Raw genomic sequence first — 18,930 nt, 5'->3', positions numbered from 1 at the left:
TTCAATAAGTAATGCTAAAAATTTCAATAAAAATGTTAAAAATAATAAAGTCAGAAAAGTGAATTCCAAGAAACAGAGAGAAGGAAATAATAAAGGGTGGGAATTATTGAAATAAAAACCAAATACATAAACCATTGATAAAACCAAAATACGGTTCTTTGAAAAGATTAATACAATAGACAAACCTTTAGCAAGACTTATCAAGAATGAAAGAGAAAATGCAAAAACCAACAAATTTAGGTATAAAAAAGATGACAAACACAAATATAGTGGAGATTTTAAAAATTCATCAGTTTTATGATAGCAATACATTTAAAATTTATATAAAAAGGACAAATTTATATAAAAATATAAATTCTCAATATTGACTTTTGAAGGAATAGAATATATGATTGAATTGATAGCCATTAAATAATTTGAACAGGTAGTTTTAAATCTAATCTCAAAAAATACTGAGCCCAGATTGTTTTAGAGACCCAATTATCCTTCAGGGAACACATGGGTTTTTCCTATATAAGCTAATTCGTAGACTAGCAAGAGAGAGCTCCCAATTAATTTTATGAGGCAAGAACAGCCTTGACAAACTTAAAAGAATAGCATAAGATGATAATTATAGATCAGTTTTACTTATTTCCATAAATACAGATATAATACCTGAAATCTTAGCAAACTGAATCCAGCAAAGTGTAAAACATGACCCAAAAGTATTGAACTCAGGATTAATGATGGTTTAACACTATTGTCTATTAATGTAATTCACATATTAACAGATTAAAGAGGAAACTGCATTGCCAATTATTCAAAATCCATAACCATTCATGATAAAAATAGGTAGTAAACTGAATTAGAAAGGAGCTTCCTTAAAATCTACCTACAACCTATAGCGAACTAATATTTAATAGCAACAATTTCGAAGCATTTTTTAAAAAGATTTTATTTATTTATTCATGAGAGACACAGAAATAGAGAGGTAGAGACATAGGCAGAGGGAGAAGCAGGCTCCATGCAGGGAGCCTGAGGTGGGACTCTATCCTGGAACTCCAGGATCGCACTCTGAGCCTAAGGCAGAAGCTCAACCCACTGAGCCACCCAGGCATCCCTGGAAGCACTTTTTCTTTTTAAAACAAGATTTTATTTATTTATTTATAGACACACACACACACACACACACACACACACACAGACAGAGAGAGAGAGAGAGAGAAGCAGGCTCCATGCAGGGAGCCCATTGTGGGACTCCATCCAGGGTCTCCAGGATCACGCCCTGGGCTGCAGGCGGCGCTAAACCGCTGCGCCAATGGGGCTGCCTAGAAACATTTTTTGAAGTCAGTTACCTAAGATCAGTGCTTCTATTTAACACTTTTCTGGGTGAAAAGAGCTCTCTGATATGGCACTACTGGGCTCTCTCAACCCCTTTACCCCTCTACTAGGAGCAGAGTGACCTAATTGATAAACTTGGGAAAATTAAACTGAGCATGTTTAGCTCGTCCTTCCTGTCTTGGGAAGGAACATATTGCTACAGAATGCGCTCTCTTCCTCCAGCAGAAGCTCTTCTCCTATGTGGAAAGAATTTGGTTAAGTATTTCCTGTTGCTGGGAGATCATGATTACCGATTTTTGGGATCTGTTAGCAGGCCTGTTTGACTTTCTTATGAAGCTAATCAAAATATTTTCACCTCTCCATCTGTCATGTCATATTTGTCAATTTGTTCAGATGTTAAGTGAAAAGGTGCTACTTATTTGATCCCTCCAAAGCCTCCAACAGCAAAAACAGCAGATTTTTCCTCAAATTAATTTATATATTCCATGCAATTCCAAATAAAATGTCAACAAGACTGTCACATAACTTCAAAAGCTGTTTCCTAGAACTCTTAGTAAGTGTAAAGGGTCAAGAACAGCTGAGACAGTGAGGAGAGAAAAAAAGGAGAAGAAGGAAGGGAAGGAAAATTGGAAGCACTTACTCTACCTGACACCAAGACTTAATATAAAACCTTAGTAATTAACTAGTATAATATTGGTACAGGGGTTGACAATAGTCCAATGACTAGAACCCTGAAACAGATCCTCTTATATATGACAATGGCAGATTATATTATCATCAGTTGGAAGAGGACAGTAAATAAATTATACTTGGATAACTATCTATATATATGGAAACCAATAAATTCTCACATATAAAAATTGATTATGTACAACTATAATTGAATTAACCGACAAATTAGAAAAGTAACATACTCACTGGATTGCCATACACTGTAAGCTCTCTGAGAGAAGAGATACCATCAAGTTTTTCCAGCTCTGCCATATCCTATTGAAAAGTTAATCAATAAATTACTTAGTGGTTAGATTCAATATCTTTAAATATATGCTGATTTGAAGTAATCATATGGAAGTACTGGATTGCAGCTAGTTCTTGATTGAATTCTCCAAAGTGAGCTTGAGTGACACATTCTATATTGTTGATTAAGAACAAATCTATGTACTATTGATTCCAAATGTATGACTGGTAAAGATGATAATCTAGCAGGGGAAGTTGGCCATGTGGCAGCAATTGCAAGAAAAGACCAAATTTCTTCTCAGAAAATTATGGTCTAAGTCTGAGATTATATTTGGTTAATTCCCCCAGAGGATTGACCCAGAAGTGTGGAAAAGATGGTGAATCCAGTCTAAATAATTTTAAATACATCCCTAACCGTACAGGAACATGTGATATAGAGTGGACTACATCCTGATATATTTTCTTAGAGTATATATAGTTGAAAAAGTATTTTTCTAGTGGAATGACTTGTCTTCCCTACTGGATGGGGTTATTTATTATTACCTATTTAACACTGGTGAAAGTTTGCAAGTACATTTTAATTTTTGCAAAATTATTTTTAAAAATGCTATTTCTGACAAAATTTAGGTGACAAGCTCAGTTTCAGTTTGCTGCTAGTTTATAGTATTAAAATAAAATTATTGATATGCTCCTATTCTTATTTGGAATGACAAGTAGACATAGCAAATTCACCCAGTAACTATAAAGAAACTTAGACTTAATTTTAGACCTTTGGAAGTGGAATTTAAATGCTGATTTTCATAATTTTGATCTTAGAAGTATCATAAGGGAGGACTCTGGAAAAGCTTTGATAGTCCATTATCTATAGAGATATTATGCATTTGACCCACAGGTAGTTCCTGTATGTGGAACCAAAGCCTGACTGGAAAGCATAGAAATGTGAAAAGTCTTCTGAATTATTTTCGCAAATTAAACAGATTTTGGCAGTGTTCACTAGTGAAATATTTCTAATTAAAATGTTTGTTTCTCCTGGAATATGTTAATATGAGAAACCAAGTGTTAAATTTGTAGAGGATAATGCTGGTATAAAGAGACATCAAGAAAACTAATATGTTCATAATTGGGGAAGAGGGCCAATGGCTTCCCAATTTTAATGTAGAGTAGTTTTTACAATGGAGTTGTTGTACCACCTAGATTTGGTAAATTTTCAGGAATTTTGTGATATGGTGTTCAGCTTGAAATTGACCATGGTGGAAAAAATTATACTGCCAATTAAATTGGCAAATACTATTGATAAGGACCCCCACCCCGCCTGAAGAGCAGGCCATTAAACATTAACCAGCACACCAATAGTGGTTACCTTTTTTTTTTTAATTTATTTTTTATTGGTGTTCAATTTACCAACATACAGAATAACCCCCAGTGCCCGTCACCCATTCACTCCCACCCCCCGCCCTCCTCCCCTTCTACCACCCCTAGTTCGATAAAGGAGGAAAGACTATCCATTGGAAGAAAGACAGTCTCTTCAATAAATGGTGCTGGGAAAATTGGACATCCACATGAAACTAGACCACTCTCTTTCACCATACACAAAGATAAACTCAAAATGGATGAAAGATCTAAATGTGAGACAAGATTCCATCAAAATCCTAGAGAAGAAGAATACAGGCAACACCCTTTTTGAACTCGGCCACAGTAACTTCTTGCAAGATACATCCACGAAGGCAAAAGAAACAAAAGCAAAAATGAACTATTGGGACTTCATCAATAAGAAGCTTTTGCACAGCAAAGGATACAGTCAACAAAACTAAAAGACAACCCACAGAATGGGAGAAGATATTTGCAAATGACATATCAGATAAAGGGCTAGTTTCCAAGATCTATAAAGAACTTATTAAACTCAACACCAAAGAAACAAACAATCCAATCATGAAATGGGCAAAAGACATGAAGAGAAATCTCACAGAGGAAGACATAGTGGTTACCTTTTGAGTACATTTTCAGGATAAGCTCTATGGCAATCATGGTAATAGTTAGACTTAGATTGGCGCCTTTCATTTAGGGCAAGAAATAGCAGTGGATTATTTCCTGGAGTCATTTCTTAGCCTTAGGTGATTACTGAGATGTTTAAAAGCAGACACGGTTGTTTGATCCCAGATAGGGAATCATTTAGACACAGAAACCAAAATAGGACTGTAAAGCTGATTAAATAAGTCACCTTTCAGTCATGTTTCTGGTATTCTATCAGCAAAGGCAGGACTATAGGTAACAATTTTCCAAATCTACATTATAGGTCCTGATGGCTAAGTGAAAAGCTTCACACTGGAATCTTATCAAGAATATGCAGTTTATGAAAGTTTTTAAAATTGGTTAATGCAGGGCAGCATATACCTTCATCTGAAGTATTGTTTTCTTAATTTTTCTATGCCTTTTCCCTCCTACTCTAGACATCTTTATCAACCCAAGGGTTATAATCTGATTTCCCATTTGTGGGAATTAATGCTGGTGTTAGCTTGCCCATGTTGGTATGAATCTAGAGAAAAAAATCTCTCCTATAAAAGAAAATATGAATGGAGAGTTAAGAATTTTGAAGAACATAATATCTTCAGTAGAATTAAACAGAATCTCCAACTCAACTTCTTACTCCTCTTAATGTTTCCCAGCTAAATGTATGTTCACATTAAGGTACTATAATATTAATAGAATGAGTTTGATTGTATAATGATCAATCTAAATTAAAGGAAATTCTATTTCAAGGATAAAAATAATGTTGGGTTGATCATTAAATAATCAATATCCCTTCATTCCATGTTATATGCATAATTTCTCATGATTTATCATATAGGTTGTCTATAGCTACATTAAATTTTTATTAAAAAATTACCTTGACTAGGCATTATCCTGCTTTTTACTGGGTTGGAAGTTGTTACAACAGTGGATCTGCCATTCATTCTCTTCTTTTAGTGGGTTAGAAGGGTGGGGATGTGAGGCAAGGACACTCCTGGGGAAAAGCAGGTTACCTGGTCTAATCACTTTATAATTATGTGGATAAATAGCTCTGCTGTCAAATAGACCAATGATATTTGATAGGAAGAAGGTCCTTATTTATGAAATATTCTTAGTACAGGATCTCCCTGGTTATAGTGAATAAACCTACAACAATGGAATTATCAAGCATGGTTACCTATAAAATAATCACATAAGCACAAGAAGAAAATGGAGGTATTTCATAAATGAAACATTCCCTTTTATATGGATCACTCAAAATCTCTCTCTTTTTTTAAAGATTTTATTTATTTATTCATGAGAGGCACAGAGAGAGAGAGGCAGAGACACAGGCAGAGGGAGAAGCAGGCTCCATGCAGGAAGCCCAATGTGGGACTTGATCCTGGGTCTCCAAGATCACACCCTGGGCAGAAGGCGGCGCTAAACAGCTGAGCCACTGGGGCTGCCCAGATCACTCAAAGTCTCACTTGGAGATCTTATATTTTACTCTAAGCTAGAGAGTATGTAAAAAGAAAGGACCTGAGAAGCCACAGGAGTGTTCCAGATCCTGTGTATCCTTGAAATTATAGTAAAGCTTGATACTGGATAAGATCTCTTAAGTCTGATATGACAATGCTTTGCGTCACCTTAGTTGCTATCACTGGAAAGATTTCCCATAGGATTGCAATTTTCCCAATTTAGATTTCCTCTGGATAAAGCTTTGTAAGAATCATTGCATTTGGAAGGCTTTTCTCAGATGAATGTTGTTTGAAATTGAAAAATTAGTTGTATGTCATTTTTCTCTGTATGTATATTTCCTAGTTGCTATGTAGGACAGGGCTCATGATTTTTTTCTAGCATTGAACAGGCTTTTATATCACCCCAGAAGGGGCTCCCTGAACTTTAGCAAGTAAAACCACAAATATTGATGGCATAATTACTATGTACCAGGTACTATGCTACATACTGATACAAATGTGGGCAAGATATAGTTGGTCTCTGTTCTTGGGTAGAAGTCCACATTTCATTTTGTCCTTGAGATTGTTTAGAGGTATGGGCAGAAGTAAAATTGGTAAAAGGAGGGCTAACATCATCACCAAAACACTGAGAGAAATGTTAGGGCTGTGTAAGGCTATGTATATCTTCAACAGTCTTATCTGCATACTGTATCAGGAGAGAGTCTGAGCAGGCTCAGTTGGGATAGGGCCTAAAGGAAATAGGTTGAATTCCGAGCAGGTAAAACCAAAGCAGGACCTTATCTAAGGGAAGCCTTAAGTGTGTAGAGATGGAATATTAAGGCTAAATAAGGGCCATTATCAGGAACCAATTCAAATGTCAGTCAGATCAAGGACAAATGCCAAGTTTAAAGGGCCACAGGAAGGCTGGGATTGAGATGCAGAAATAGCTTGGACCAAGAGTAGCTAAGAACAAAGATATCTATTAGAGAGAACTGCTGAGAGGAGCTTAGAACATTTAAAGCTAACTCTTTTTTTAGCAGGTGGATGCATGTGGGTTGGTTGGATTTATAAGTCAGAGTGGACATCTTTGCATCAACAGACTATTTATATGCCTTTGTTTCACAGAGTATTTACATGACATAAAACAAGTTAGCACATTAGCAAAGTTTTCATTGGTGTGTTTGGAACTTTTATGTTTAAGAGGAGTTAAGTCTTATAAACTTCATTTAAAAACTACAAAATAATGTTACCTGGATTTTATTATATCCTAGGAAGAGTTTCTCTAATTTTACCAAAGGTTGTAATCTGCTCAACTCTCGTAGTCTGTTTTCCTCCAGGTGAAGTGCCAACAGAGAGCTTGGTTTGGCAAAGGCACTGTCATTAAATGCTCTGATGCGGTTATGGTCCACTACCAATTCCTGAAGGACTACTAAATTGTCAAGCCCTTCAATTTGACTGATTTCATTTCCTGGAGAAATAGAAGTCATGATATGTCAGGTGAGCCTAAACTTTCTGAATAAAAGGTTACCCATTTTACTTAAATATTTTTTTAAAGATTTTATTTATTTATTCATAAAGACACAGAGAGAGAATGAGAGGCAGAGACACAGGCAGAGGGAGAAGCAGGCTCCATGCAGAGAGCCCGATTTGGGATTCCACCCGGGGTCTCCAGGATCACGCCCTGGCTGCAGGCGGCGCCAAACCGCTGCGCCACCGGGACTGCCCTTTACTTAAATATTTTTTGTAAAATGATTTCTTAAAAAGTAAAACTGTTAAAAAGAACATATTTCCAAGGAGAAATAGAATGTATTTCTCCATCTCCATTTCAGCCATCATCATCAAATAATATTTGGTAAAATTTCTCCTTTATGTTTGAAAGACCAAGATATGATGTATTAAATGTATGTAATTGACCCAATCTGTTTAGTAATTGAGTACTAAAATAGCTGGTATTGACAAAAGTAAATGTATAAAAGTGCTGCAGAAGAGATACTTCCTGAGTATCTATTATTCTAATATTATTCTATTACGCAAATAGGTATATTTAAGTATTTATTAAAATAAATGAATTATTGTGTTTTAATTTGGAAGAATGTACCTTAGTTATGCTGTTATTACCTTCCCAACATATTTTTGCACCACAACCACATACAAAAAGTAAAAATGAATTAAACGTACATTACATTCTTTGAAATTTCAATCCTTTCTTTATAACCTGATTTCTCTCTACTATAGCAATCACTAACTTTGTAAGTATTAATGGTAATGATAATTAATGAGAGGGGGACCCTTGAGTTGACAAAATGCTTTTTTTTTAATAAAGATTTTATTTATTCATGAGAGACACAGAGAGAGAGAGAGAGGCAGAGACACAGGCAGAGGGAGAAGCAGGTTCCATGCGGGAGCCTGACATGGGACTCGATTCCAGGTCTCCAGGATCACACCCTGGGCCAAAGGTGCGTGCTCAACTGCTGAGCCACCCAGTGATCCCGACAAAATGCCTTTATACGTGTTTTCTACTAAACTCTCAAGATAGGACAGGGAAAATATCATTTTTTAAGAATCAGAAAAATGAGGGTCAAGAATTAGGTAACTTGGACATAGACATAAAAGTGGCCTAACCTAGACAGCAGGCCTAACCTAGATCTTTACATTTTAAGCTCAGTGTTGCTTCTATTATACCATACTATATATCATTTTCATTCACTACTCATCCTCCTCGTTTGTTATGGGCGCCTACCAAATTCATATATTGAAGTCTTACCTCCTAGTATCTCAGAATGTGACTGCATTTGGGAATAGGGTCTTTAAAGAGGTAACTATGGTTAAATGAGTTCATTGAGGTGAGCTCTAATCCAGTATGACTGGTATTTTTGTAAGAAAATATTCGGACAAAGATACCCATAGAGGGAAGACCATCTGAAGACACAGAGGTCATCTAATAAACCAAAAAAAGATGGCCTCAGAACCAATCCTGCTGACATCTTGATCTTGGCCTTCTAGTCTAGATCTGTGAGGAAATAAATATGTTGTTTGAGCCATCCAGCTTGTGGTACTTTGTTATGGCAGCTCTAGCAAACTAATACATCACTGAATGTGTGATCCTGTGATCTTGGAATTCGTCTCCTTGAAATGTAACATATTTTATCAAATTTAAGGCTACAAAAATTGTTAAGATATGTCAGTATTTATGTATACTAAGAAAGAAAAAAATTGGTTAGGTAAACTATGACATGCTATCAATTAATAACATAGCCAGATTTCAGATATGTTAAAGGAATAAGTGTCTCAGAATTGGTGAACTATGGTAAATTTATTTTGTACCATTCTTATAAAGAAGTTTATAAATCACAACCTTCAATAAAATTGCTCGCATAACTAAATCACAGACTTTGAAACTTTACCAGTGCCTTGCTTATAAATGAAAAAAGTTTATTCAAGTCAGATTGAGAGAAAGTGTCTCAGTTGTGTTAATATATTAATTTTATAAGATTATGTATTTAGACTATCACTTTTAATATTTTAAAGCCAGTGGTATAAAAATTATACAGAATAGTTTCAAGTTCTAAATAATGTCTACCATAGCATATTTTTGGCCACTACTCATTTTAGAATGCTCATTAAACATATTTAAGAAAGGAAATTCCAAAAACAACTATACAGAATGTGATTTCAGGGATCTTACATTTCTTTTACTAGGAGCATTTACCATTGTTTGAAAAATTCCCACTTACTTAACTAAATAGTTAAATTTTAGATAAATTTGACCTCTAATCCTTAAGGTTCTAACTTGCTTCCCTACAGCCTCACTCTGCCCTTCCCTAAAGATTCCACCTTCCTCATATTCTTGCAAATTTAACACAACAGGTGAACTGTAGGTTCATAAGCTCTCTCATGGACCCTGGCATGGCCTCATCTAATCACTGCTTATGTTTGTGTACTCTCCTACAGCTTTTTCCCCTCTTGCCCCTTTAGATTGATCTTAGAATTCTCTCTTCTGTTTAGTTATTAACCTAACTTACCTCTTTATAAACCTCCAAATGTGTTCTGAACCTCACTAGCTACCTTCTGAATTCTTACCTTCTTTTTAGGGAGAAGCTTCTTGAGTATACAACCTCTATCTGTTGTCTGTACTATCTATGCAACCACTTCCCTCTACATTGTTTTTGAGTTTTACTCTTCCCACATTTCCAAATTGGATTCTCTAACACTTACCAGTGGTCTTCTTTTTGTTGAATCCAGTTTTCTTTAAAAAAAAAAATCCAACACTTTTTTTTCAAAGGTCTCATTCTTCCCATCATTTGACTTTGAGGCCATTTATCCTTTCTTTTTCTGACATTTAGAGTCTGCATTTCTTGGTTTTCTTTCAAAATTTCTTGTATGACTGCTTTGCTATTTCTTTTTTCACCAGCCTTCTTAATGCTGGGTCGGAGGCATAGTGGGATGTGTGTATGGGGGTTTGTCTCCACACCTCTTTTGGCCTTTCATTCTTTCTCTATGCTTTTTTCCTAAGTAAGCACATATACTTCACCTGTCACCTCCTTTGGTATAATTCCAAAATACGCATTTCTAGTCCTTTTTTTAAAATTTTTATTTATTTATGATAGTCACAGAGAGAGAGAGAGAGAGAGAGAGAGGCAGAGACATAGGCAGAGAGAGAGGCAGGCTCCATGCACCGGGAGCCCGATGTGGGATTTGATTCCGGGTCTCCAGGATCGCGCCCTGGGCCAAAGGCAGGCGCCAAACCGCTGCGCCATGCAGGGATCCCACATTTCTAGTCCTAACCTGTGGTCCAGTACTACTGCTTTAAAAAGTTTCCATTTTTACATCTCAAAATTATCACAACACAAACTGATTGTTCCCTATTGCAAATTAGCAACCTTTCCCAGTGACTTTACCTAGCTTTAGTATCTCCTATTGCCCAATCTCCTAATGAAATAATGAAAACATCTTGAACTATTTTTCCTCTCCTTATTTATCTAATTAGTCACTAAGTCCTACTATTTCTTTCTTTTAAAATGCATTTTTGAATTACCATTTACTCCTCCTTTCCACTGACACTACTTTAGCCCAGACCTTTATTATGTCCTTTGTGTTGAATAGAAGATGCATGTGCTTTGGAGTCAGACAGAGCTGTGTTTGACTCTGCAACACACCATTCACTGGTGCAAATGTTGGAAAATTACTTAACCCTACTGAGATTTAACTTCTTCTTTTTTTGTAAGATGCATATAAAATTATTTACCATGTTGAATTACTGTGAAGATCGAATGAGATAATCTATGTAGACAAATACCTTGCCTAATGACTCAATAAATGATAACCATAATTGTCAGAGTCAATTGCCTCAGTCTCTGTATAAGGCTGCTCCAATCTGATTTGCCATGCTAGACATGGCAAAAGAACACATTCCCTTTTTACATTATTAGATTTAAACAGACTTTCCAGGGTTAAGTTGTCTGCTTTTCTCATATGTTACTGTATCTTTTAAAAGATCTGTCATCTGTGCTCATTTTCTTATTCTTTTAAGGCTAAGTCTCTGTGTTTTTGATGCAATTCACAGGACCTTTGATAGGCAAAAAGGTGCATTAAAATTTTTAAATATGGTCTAGAAAAGCCTGTCTTTCAGAAAAAAGTTACCATATGCAGATCAACTACACAAGTATCTCCCCACATGTCTCAATGATGGGTCTTCCAACCTTTCTTCTATGTCATTAAATAATGTTAGACTAATGTTCCAAACTGTTTCTTCCTCATTCCACTTTTCTAAAGGTTTATAACTCCTACCCATTTTCAACTGCAAAATGAGCATTCTATATCAAATTGGTCATGTTTAGAGGCTTTAGAACTCTCTCAGAGAACTGCATACTCTTTGTTTTTATCAGGTTGGTCCCTTTTCAAATGCTGGCCCACAGACAACACAACTGTGCTCTTGTGACTTTTTTCCTCCCCACCACTTGCAAAACTCTTGGCCATACTTAACCCCAATATAAATTCTATCAATCATTCAAAAAGTCCCATATATGTTTCAATTTAGAGAAAACTCTAAACTTCTACAGCACTTAGGGACGCCTGGGTGGCTCAGTGGTTGAACGTCTGCCTTCGGCTCTGGGTGTGATCCTGGAATCCCGGGATCGGGTCCCGCATCATGCTCCCTGCCTGGAGCCTGTTTCTCCCTCTGCCTATGTCTCTGCCTCTGTGTATGTGTGTGTGTGTGTGTGTGTGTGTGTGTGTGTTTCTCATGAATAAATAAATAAAATCTTAAAAAAATAAACTTCTACTGCACTTAAATTAGTAACACATAGTTACTCAGAACTAATTCATCATTAAAAAAAAAAAAAAAGAACTGATTCATCTTTCTTTCAGTATGTCTCCAGAGGCAGATCTTAAACTAGTTTAGAATAAGGATCTCAACTATATGTAATGACAATAATATAGTGTTTCTGTATATTTCTTCATAAGAAACATATTTCTTATGTTTCTGTATGTTACTTCTATTGGTTTTTTAGTTGAACGTGAGGTAAAAGTAAATTATGATATAATACCATATTATATCATATGGTATGATTGAAACTTTGCAAGCCCAGTAAAATTGCATTTTCTAGGGCTAGAAACACAATATTCTCTAGCCCTAGAATATTGCATTTACATTATTTATGTAAATAACCCAAGAAAAACCAATTTGTGATTACTAAAACATTTTTATCAATCTGTTTTAAGTAAATGTTGATGCTAATTTTGCTTATTAAAACAATATTTTCAAATCAATTTATTAATAAAGACTCACACATTGACAGTGTTGCTACTCACCCTGTAGAAAGAGGAATTTTAAATTTCTTAGCCTATTAAGCTGTAGCTGAATTAAATTACAAATTCCATTGTAGCCCAAATGAAGTACTTCTAAACTGTGCATTATTGGAGGCAAATTTTCACTACTCATTATATCTCTGAAACACAAGCATAAGTTTGAGCCCATAAATTTAATTTCAAATGAGTTGTATCAGAAAAAAAAACTGATATGTACTTACTATAAGTTGAAGTTTAAAAATATTAATTTAGTAGTAAATCAGAATTAAATGATAATCTTATCTCTTTGTATTTCATATAATAATCATTTTTTATTCTTTTTTAAATTTAAATTCAGTTTGCCAACATATAACAGTGCATTATGCACTTTTTAATCTTAACATAATATTTTTGTATGGTAAAGAACAAAGTACAGAAAGACTTAAAGACTTACTTGAAATGAAAACCAAGTGCCAGCACAATCAATCAAAAAAACGGGAAAAAGATGCATCCAGATTGGAAAAGAATAAGTAAAACTGTCTTTATTCTCAGATACATGATCTTGTATTTAAAATATCCTAAAGAAGCCACCAAAAAACTATTATTGCACTAATAAATGAGTTCAGCATGATTAATATACAAAAATTAATTGAATATCTCCATATTATCAATAAACTGAGAATGACATTAAGAATTCTACTCATAATATTTTAAAAAAGAACAAAATGCTTCAGAAAAAATTTAACAACAGTTGTATAAAATGTATACACAGAAAATACAAAACATTGCTGGGATAAATTAAAGATTATGTAAATGGAGAAATATTTCATGTTCTGATTAGAAGACTCACTATTACTAAAACAGCAGTTCTCCCCAAATTGATCAATTGATTCAATGCAATCTCCATCAAAAGTCTAGCAGGATCCTCCCCTCCATTCAAAAAATGTCCTTATTTATAAGGAAATGTAAAGAACTCAGAATATTCAAAACAATTTTTAAAAAGAAAAAAAGTTGGAGGGTGTATAATCTCTGATTTCAAAACTTTTAAGCTGCGGTAATCAAACCAGTCTGGTACTGGCAAAAGGACAGACAGATCAATGGAATATGATTAAGAATCCAGGAATAAGGGAATCCCTGGGTGGCTCAGCAGTTTAGCGCCTGCCTTTGGCCCAGGGTGTAATCCTGGGGTCCCGGGATCAAGTCCCGCGTCGGACTCCCAGCATGGAGCCTGCTTCTCCCTCCTCCTGTGTCTCTGCCTCTCTCTCTCTCTCTCTGTGTCTCTATCATGAATAAATAAATAAATATTTTTTAAAAAAAATCTTAAAAAGGAAAAGAATCCAGGAATAAATTTTACTGGTCAATTGATTTTCAACAAAGATACCAAGGCAACTTAATGACAGAAAGGGAAAGGATGCTTGGACAAATGGATAGCCACATACAAAAAGAAGAATTTGAGCTAACATTATACCTTGTAAAATACACAAACATTAACTCAGAATGGATCTTAATCCTAAATGAAAAAAACATAAAATTGTTCGAATAAAATGTGAGAAAATCTTTTTGATGTTAGGGTAGCACCAAAATCACAATCGGTAAGAGGAAAAGTTGATAAATTGGACTTAGTCAATTGTCCTTTAAAAGACACCATTTAATTAAGAAGGGCACATGATGTGATGAGCACTGGGTGTTATACATAACTGATGAACTACTGAAAACTGCATCTGAAACTAATGATGTACTATATGTTGGCTAATTGAATTTAAATAAAAAAAGACACCATATAAGAAAAGATAAGTCCTTTAGAGAAAATGCTTATAAATCATGAAATACCACTTCAAATCCTTAGAAAGGCTATAGTAAAAAAGACAATAACAAATATTGGTGGGGATGTAGAGAAATTAGAATCCTCATAAACTGTTCTTATTAATGAAAACTGGTGTAACCACTTTGGAAAATAGTTTGGCAGCTTCTTACAAAGTTAAACATGAAATTACCATATGACCCAGAATTTCACTCCTAGATTTCTACTAAGAAATGAAAACATAAGTGTTTCCAAATACGTTTACACAACTGTTTATAGCAGCATTATTATTATTACTAGCCCCAAAATGGAAGCAATCCAGATGTCTATCAACTGGTGAATGGATAAATGGCACGTGGCATATCCATCCAATGCAATACCCAGCATGTTCAGCAATAGAAAGGGATGAACTACTAACAGATGCTATAGTATAAATGAACCTCAGAAACATTATGTTAAATATAAGAAGTCAGATACAAAAGACAACATATATGATTCTATTTATAGGAAACGTCTAGAAAACATAACTTTATGGAAAGTGAATTAGTAGTTTCTTGGAGCTAGAACTGGGAAAGGGAACTGACCAAAAATGGACATGATGATCTTTTTTGGTGTGATGGAAATGTTCTAAAAGTGTATTGTGGTAATAGTTGCACAACTATGAATTTAGGAAAAATTATACACCTAAAATGAGTGAATTTGGTATGTAAACTATACTTCAGTAAAGCTGTTGAAAACTATGGATAGTCCCAAAATAAAGGATATGTACAAATCAAATATTCATAGTAGCTTTAATCAAACTAGCCTCAAATTGGAAACAACCCAAATGCCCATCAACAATAAATGGATAAACAATTTGTCATATAATCTATAATGGTATGCTACTAAGCAGTAAAATGAAATGAATGGCTGACACTTGCAACAACATATATGAATCTCAAAAGAATTATGCTAAGTGAAAGAAGCCAGACACAAAAGACTCCTTACTAAATGATTGCAATCATATGAAATTTTAGAGAAAGGCAAAATTATAGTGATAGAAAACAGATCAGTGGTTGTTTCCAGGATCCAGGGTGTTGGGGAGGAGATTGCAAAAAGATGTGAGTTTGGGGGATGGGAATAGTTTACTTTGATTGTAGTAATGGGTGCTCGTTTCGGCAGCACGTATACTAAAATTGATTGTAGTAATGGTTATATGACTGAATATATATATTTTTAAAGATTTTATTTATTTATTCAAGAGAGAGAGAGAGAGAGAGAGAGAGAGGCAGAGACACAGGTAGAGGGAGAAGCAGGCTCCATGCAGGGAGCCTGATGTGGGACTTGATTCCGGATCTCCAGGATCACACCCTGGGCCGAAGGCGGCGTCAAACTGCCGGGCCACTGGGCTGCCCTGACTGAATACGTTTGTCAAAATTCACTAAACTTAAGTTGGTGAGTTTTATTATATGTAAATTATACTTCAATAAAGGTGGGTAAAACCACAATTCCTCATTGGAATAACTGGAATGAAAATATTCTGTGTTGGAGATATGTGGATCTCTTCATGTTCTACCAAAAATGTGTAGGAAGGTGGGAGTTAAGTCCTCATCTTCTTTGTAAAGAATCTTTTCCATTGATACTGGGGCATTAAGTGACCAGATAAATAATTTAGGAACACAAACAAAACAAAGGTTAAAAGAAACCTAAGTCCATGCTACTTTCATGGGGTGATGAAAACACTTTGGAATTAGATGGTCATAGTGGTTGCATAACTTTATATATATGCTAAAATACTTGATGAATTGTATATAAAGGATGAGTGTTATGGTTTGTGAATTGTATCTCAATTAAAAAAGCATTAAACTTAGAATATCTTTTCTTTTTTTTTTTTACAATATAGGTATGAAATGCAGGAAGCAGGGAAAAAGCAATGACAAAGGACTATTTTGAATATCTTTTTATTTGTGATATTTATTATTAGAATGTAGCTATTAAATAAGTATTAAAGTAAGATAAATGTAGATTACTGCTATTACTAATGTGACTAACTGCTTTATAAACTCCCAACCAAAATTGTTTATAATTGTGAAAGAAAGATAGTACCTGTTTATTTTTGAAGTTCCTTGTTGTCCATAGCCACTTGAAGGCACTTTCTGGTAGAGTAACTGCCTGTTGGTCAAGTGAGTCTGAGGTTTTACTCTGGGTATGATGGATTCAATATGATTATAATTGAGGCACAAGACCTATAGAAAGAACACCTTATTAATCAGACATTTAAATATGAAAACTACCGTATATATATTTTTGGTTTTAGATTATTAACATCCTAAAAACTATTAAGATGGTATAGGTAAAATGTGAACTATCCAACATAATTTAATAATATATCAGTGTTAAAAATGACATACATTTTTATATCCCAAATGGTCTGGACGTGGCTTTGAATGTGTTTTTTTTTCACAATCTGACTTACTGGGAAATGACAATATTTTAAACAAAATAATGGAGACCCTAGAAAGCTGTTCAACATTCTCAATCAGCACTCCTGACTTCTTCAAGCCTGATATAGGTGAAATAATTCTTTGTTGGAGAGATCACCATTTCCCTATGTTTAAAAGGACTTTGTAGATGGCTTAGCCAAAGCTATAGGACAGGAGGCAGTAAGGTTGCTTTAAGAACTTCAGTATCTTCCAATTTCATTCCATACCTGCTCATTATAGAGGAACCCTTCCAAAATAAATGATAGCGTCAGAAGGAAAAATCTATGTATAATTGGGGTTCCAGAGAGTGCCAAAAGGGACAGAGGGCCAAAAAGCATATTTGAACAAATCATAGCTGAGAACTTCCCTAATTTGGGGAGGGAAACAGGCATACAGATCCAGGAGATAGAAAGATCCCCCCATAAAACCAATAAAAACCATTCAACACCTCAACATTTAATAGTGAAACTTGCAAATTCCAAAGATAAAGAGAAAATCCTTAAAGCAGCAAGAGACAAGAGATCCCTAACTTATATGGGGAGAAATATTACATTAACAGCAGACCTCTCCACAGAGACCTGGCAGGCCAAAAAGGGAAATATTCAGGGTACTAAATGAGAAGAACATGCAGCCAAGAATACTCTATCCAGCAAGGCTCTCATTCAGAATAGGAGGAGAGATAAAGAGCTTCCAAGATAGACAGAAACTGAAAGAATATGTGACCATGACCACCAAACCAGCTCTGCAAGAAATATTAAGGGGGACTCTGTAAAAGAAAGAGGAAGCCCAAAGAAATAAGCCACAAAAACAGGGACTGAATAGGTATTACGATGACACTAAATTCATATCTTTCAATAGTAACTCTGAACGTGAATGGGCTAAATAATCCCATCAAAAGACGTAGGGTTTAAGACTGAAAAAGCAAGACCCATCTATTTGCTGTCTACAAGAGACTCATTTTAGACCTAAGATACTTACAGCCTGAAAATGAAAGGTTGGAGAACCATTTACCATTCAAATGGTCCTCAAAAGAAATCTGGGGTAGCAATCCTCGTATCAGATAAATTAAAGTTTATCCCAAAGACTGTAGTAAGAGATGAAGAGGGACACTATATCATACTCAAAGGGTCTATCCAACAAGAAGACCTACCAATCATGAATATTTATGCCCCTAATGTGGGAGCTGCCAAGTATATCAATCAATTAATAACCAAAGTAAAGACATACTTAGATAAACCATAATACACTAATAGTGGGAGACTTCAACACGGCACTCTCTGCAAATGACAGATTTTCTAACCACAAGATCACCAAAGAAACAAGACCTTTAAATGATACACTGGACCAGATAAATTTCAGATATTTACAGAACTTTACATCCAAATGCAACTGAATACACATTCTTCTCAAGTGCGCATGGAACTTTCTCCAGAATAGACCACATACTGGGTCACGAATCAGGTCTTAACAGGTACCAAAAGATTGGGATTGTCCCCTGCATATTTTCAGACCATAATGCTTTGAAACTTGAACTCAATCACAAGAAGAAATTTGGAAGAAATTCAAACATGTGGAGGTTAAAGAGCATCCTGCTAAAAGATGAAAGTGTCAACCAGAAAATTAGAGAAGAATTAAAAAGATTCATGAAAGTAATGAGAATGAAGATACAACCATTCAAAATCTTTGGGATACAGCAAAAGCAGTCCTTAGAGGGAAATACATTGCAATAGAAGCATCCCTCAAAAAATTGGAAAAAAACTCAAATACGCAAGCTAACTTAACACCTAAAGGAACTGGAGAAGGAACAGCAAATAAAACCCACACCGACCAGAAGAAGAGAGCTAATAAAAAGATTCAAGCAGAACTCAATGAAATATAGACCGGAAGAACTATAGAACAGATCAGCAAAACCAGGAGTTGGTTCTTTGAAAGAATTAATAATATACAGAAACCAGTCTTATTAAAAAAGAAAAGAGAAAAGACTCAAATTAATAAAATCATGAATGAAAAGGAGAGATCACAACCAATACAAGTAAATACAAAAGATTTTCAAAACATATAATGAGCAGCTATACGCCAATAGATTAGGCAATCTAGAAGAAATGGACGCATTCCTAGAAAACCACAAATTACCAAAACTGGAACAGGAAAAAATAGAAAA

General features: G+C 35.0%; 1 protein-coding gene and 1 long non-coding RNA gene across 7 annotated transcripts in view; one reads left to right on the top strand and one right to left on the bottom strand.

Moving 5' to 3' along the window:
* LRRC9 (leucine rich repeat containing 9) overlaps positions 1–18,930 on the bottom strand; it is a 161,796-nt gene that overhangs the window by 59,875 nt on the left and 82,991 nt on the right. For 5 of the 6 annotated variants that reach the window (XR_007412699.1, XR_007412701.1, XR_007412700.1 and 2 more), the window contains 4 exons: positions 16,393–16,532; positions 12,531–12,667; positions 6,971–7,188; positions 2,239–2,307 (listed from right to left, as the gene is read on the bottom strand). Coding sequence is in view for 2 of the 6 variants with exons in the window: in XM_049113636.1 (XP_048969593.1) it covers positions 2,239–2,307; positions 6,971–7,188; positions 12,531–12,667; positions 16,393–16,532 (564 nt within the window). In the remaining 4 variants the exon portion in view is untranslated. Of the gene's footprint in view, positions 1–2,238; positions 2,308–6,970; positions 7,189–12,529; positions 12,668–12,960; positions 13,085–16,392; positions 16,533–18,930 lie in introns of those variants that run through there. The other variant, XR_007412702.1, reaches the window with a different exon arrangement.
* LOC125755665 (uncharacterized) overlaps positions 6,947–18,930 on the top strand; it is a 33,477-nt gene continuing 21,493 nt past the window's right edge. Inside the window, exon 1 of the long non-coding RNA XR_007412705.1 lies at positions 6,947–7,217. This is a non-coding gene — a long non-coding RNA (uncharacterized LOC125755665). The remainder of the gene's footprint in view (positions 7,218–18,930) is intronic.

Source organism: Canis lupus, chromosome 8 (assembly GCF_003254725.2).
Source record: "Canis lupus dingo isolate Sandy chromosome 8, ASM325472v2, whole genome shotgun sequence".
In the NCBI taxonomy this organism is placed as follows: Eukaryota; Metazoa; Chordata; class Mammalia; order Carnivora; family Canidae; genus Canis; species Canis lupus.
The sequence above is the reverse complement of the archived record's forward strand: the minus strand, read 5'-3'. Positions and strand labels throughout refer to the sequence as shown.